Consider the following 3,041-nt stretch of genomic DNA (forward strand, 5'->3'; position numbering starts at 1 on the left):
TAATTTTCAATGTAAAGAAGGACATACAGTGTTTGGGCTAATTAGTTCCTTCAGGTCAGAATTATGACGATCCCTTGCTGTTTGCTTTCCACAGATTCCTCTTCTTAGTCCTCCTTTAGATCCTGGGCTATACTCAGAAGAAGTGTATCTGGACCATCCACAGAAAAGAGCCTTGGAGGTGCGCTGGAAGTAGAGGTACGCTGTGGCTATCTCTGCATCTGCTGAAATACACTCATAAAGCCAGGACTTTAAAAAACCAATCTAAAGCTCAACTCCCAACGCATGAAGTTGAACTTTCTATCGATTGGTTTGTTGACAAAACCATCTTTCAAATGCAAGTTCAAGTTGACTTGAACTCTTTGACTCATGCAGCCTAATGGTTATTTCCAGGGGTGTGCAGAGAGGTTTCCGAATGACTGAACGCCCTTGGCAGCTCAAAGCCACGTCTCTGGTTTGGCGGGAGCCTCCGCTCCGGCTTGTTTCTCCTGCTGGGAATTTGCATGGGCGCGGTGCCATTGAAGCTGATTCGGCTTTTTAATATCTGAACTAGGTCTCCAGCATCGCTGCGTTCGCTGTACATAGCTCTGTGTGCCATCAGCAGGCATCTTCCTCAGCTCTTTAAAAGGAAATAAATCTACCTGAGGCTCCGGATCTTTAAGGCTGTGCCACTGCTAAGTGCACTGACAAGTCAGATGGTGGAGCTTACCTGAAGTCAGCGGACGTACACTGATCTAAATCAGATGAGGGATTGGTCTTGGGTTCTAGGCTGGTGCTGTTTAAAATGCCCTCTCTCTGCATTTTGCGTTCTCTAATGGCGCTGTAATCCTCGCTGCTGTGAGTAGGGTATAGAGGAGCTCGGGTTTGGCACTGATTTTTTTTTGCTTACAAGGAATCTATCAGATTGATGTTGCTTAAGAGGATGAATAGGTTAAAGAAATAATAACTTTTATTTTAAGTTTGTGGAAATGCAAGTACTCCGTGCAGGATCCTGGCCAGCAGAAGGCAGTAACTGCTCAGCTTTGCGCTCTTCATGCCTGCTTGCGTTAGCCGTCTTCACAGGACAGATGTACGGACTGACTTCTCAAGCTTTCGGGGGTAGTTCATAGGAAATTAATTGTTCTACATGCTCAGTTCTTTATGTTTTCCCCTAAATAATATGTTCCTTTTCTGTTCCAGGCTTCAGAGTTTGGCTTTTCATGTGCGGTAATACTCAGCATGTTGTTATTCTGTCACACGCTGGCCAGTGCCTTTCTGCCGCTCCTCATCCTTTCTGGAGTCTGGGTTTCAGCGGAGAACATCAACTTCCACGACGTGAGACCTCTGCTAGACCGTAAGTAGGCAGTTACCGCTTTCTGTGTAGGTAGTTGTAGCTTAACCTTCTAGGTAATTGCCATAGTTGTTCAATCCTTTGTTTTTTCGGTTTCTGTCCTTTTCAGACATGAATGCTAAAAAGTTTAAAATAAAACTTTTGCTTTTCAACCCACAACAGTTTAGTTTATTTCTAAGATTCTATAAGCTGACTGAATGGAAACAATTTCTAAATCAAAGAGCACATGAGGGCTTTCACATTTTAAGTGCTTTTATTGTGTTTTTCTGTCTCTGAAATGTCTCCCTACGGAGCGAGTTATGCAACGGATTTCTCATATATAATGCGGAACAGATGTGTTTGGCTTTTATCTCGTTGGGGTTTTTGTGAGGGAAAGAATAGGTGTGCTGTATGCAACTGATTCGAGGCTGAAGGTAATTAAAAACCTTGTGAGACCTGTGAAGCCAGTTGTCACTAATAGCATCATTTTTTTTGCCTCTTATCTAGCATCAGAAGTGCTCTGTCCCTTCACTGAAGGGGGGATTTTCGTTATCTGTATCATTAAAAGAGTCGGGACAGCCAGATCTAAGAGGTGTATATGTGTGTCTAGGGAGCTGGGCATCTTAAAATCATTTCTATTTTTATAGAATGGGAATAAGATTTGAAAATAGCCCCCTGGATCCCAGTGTCAGAGGGCTCAACCTTCAGAGCTGGAGCTCAGGATCTGAAGCTGGTTTTGAAGGTGTAGTTTTGGCATCAAAGGAACCAAAAGCCACTGCGATGTAGATCGTGTACCTGTACAGATGCACATGGGCAGGTGTAGAAGATGTTCTCTCCTTCCTGTTTTCCCAACACTGCTTAAACGGTATTTTGGTTTGGGAGAGAGTGCAAACAGGAAGAGGTGTTGTAAAGTTCAGGCATAGCAAAACCGGTTAAAAATGTAAACGCTTTCTGCAGAACTTGTTTTATTTGTCTAGCAGTGATGTATCATTGAAAATATGTAAATGTATGTAAAATGGTTTTGTATCTGTCTGTACAAGCATTTATGGTATTATTTTTAACATACTTTTTTTTAATACTTGCAAACTTACTATATTTTAATACCTTTAAAGCCACTCCATTTCCAAACAGTTTCAAGTGCTTTACTTGTGAGAATGCGGTGGACAATTACAACTGTAACAGATGGGCTGAAGATAGGTGGTGTCCTGAAAGTAAGTGCAACCCTCCTAAGAAGGTTCTATATGATAGTTAAAATTGCTTCTCCCTGACTCAGGCATCTTGCAGAAGATGGTCTCACTGACCAGGATTAACCTGCCAGCACGGGGTGCCCTCAGTTACGGTGTTAGTCACACCGAGTCACACCGTTTCTGCTGAGGTGAAAGTTTTGACCGTTTCAGAGGGCAGAGCAACAGTGAGAATTTATTTCTATCTATCTATGTGTAAACCTTTTATAATTCTGTGGTTCTATATCAATACCTTATTGATATAGTGATTCATGTATTATTAACATATCAATGCTGTATTAATTAATTGATTTTTTATATATATACCCCCTTTGTACCCTTCCTTTTGGGTACCATCCTAAGCTGTAATGGTCTCTCTAGGCTATCGGCTTGCTCGTGAGCAGCAGGAGCTGAATGTCTCAGGCTCACACTCCTATGAGGGAACGATAGATACTTCAAGAAGAATTGAAATGCATTTCCTCATTTTTCTCCACAGCAGTAGGAGAGGGAAA

At 42.1% G+C, this 3,041-nt stretch overlaps 1 protein-coding gene across 1 annotated transcript in view; it reads left to right on the plus strand.

Annotated features, from left to right (window-relative positions):
- Positions 1–1,215: 1,215 nt before the first annotated feature.
- LYPD6B (LY6/PLAUR domain containing 6B) overlaps positions 1,216–3,041 on the plus strand; it is a 3,345-nt gene continuing 1,519 nt past the window's right edge. Inside the window, exons 1-2 of the mRNA XM_010134001.1 lie at positions 1,216–1,330; positions 2,419–2,517. Of these exons, the coding sequence (XP_010132303.1) occupies positions 1,216–1,330; positions 2,419–2,517 (214 nt within the window). The remainder of the gene's footprint in view (positions 1,331–2,418; positions 2,518–3,041) is intronic.

The sequence above is a fragment of the Buceros rhinoceros genome, unplaced genomic scaffold (assembly GCF_000710305.1).
Source record: "Buceros rhinoceros silvestris isolate BGI_N320 unplaced genomic scaffold, ASM71030v1 scaffold1624, whole genome shotgun sequence".
Taxonomy (NCBI): domain Eukaryota; kingdom Metazoa; phylum Chordata; class Aves; order Bucerotiformes; family Bucerotidae; genus Buceros; species Buceros rhinoceros.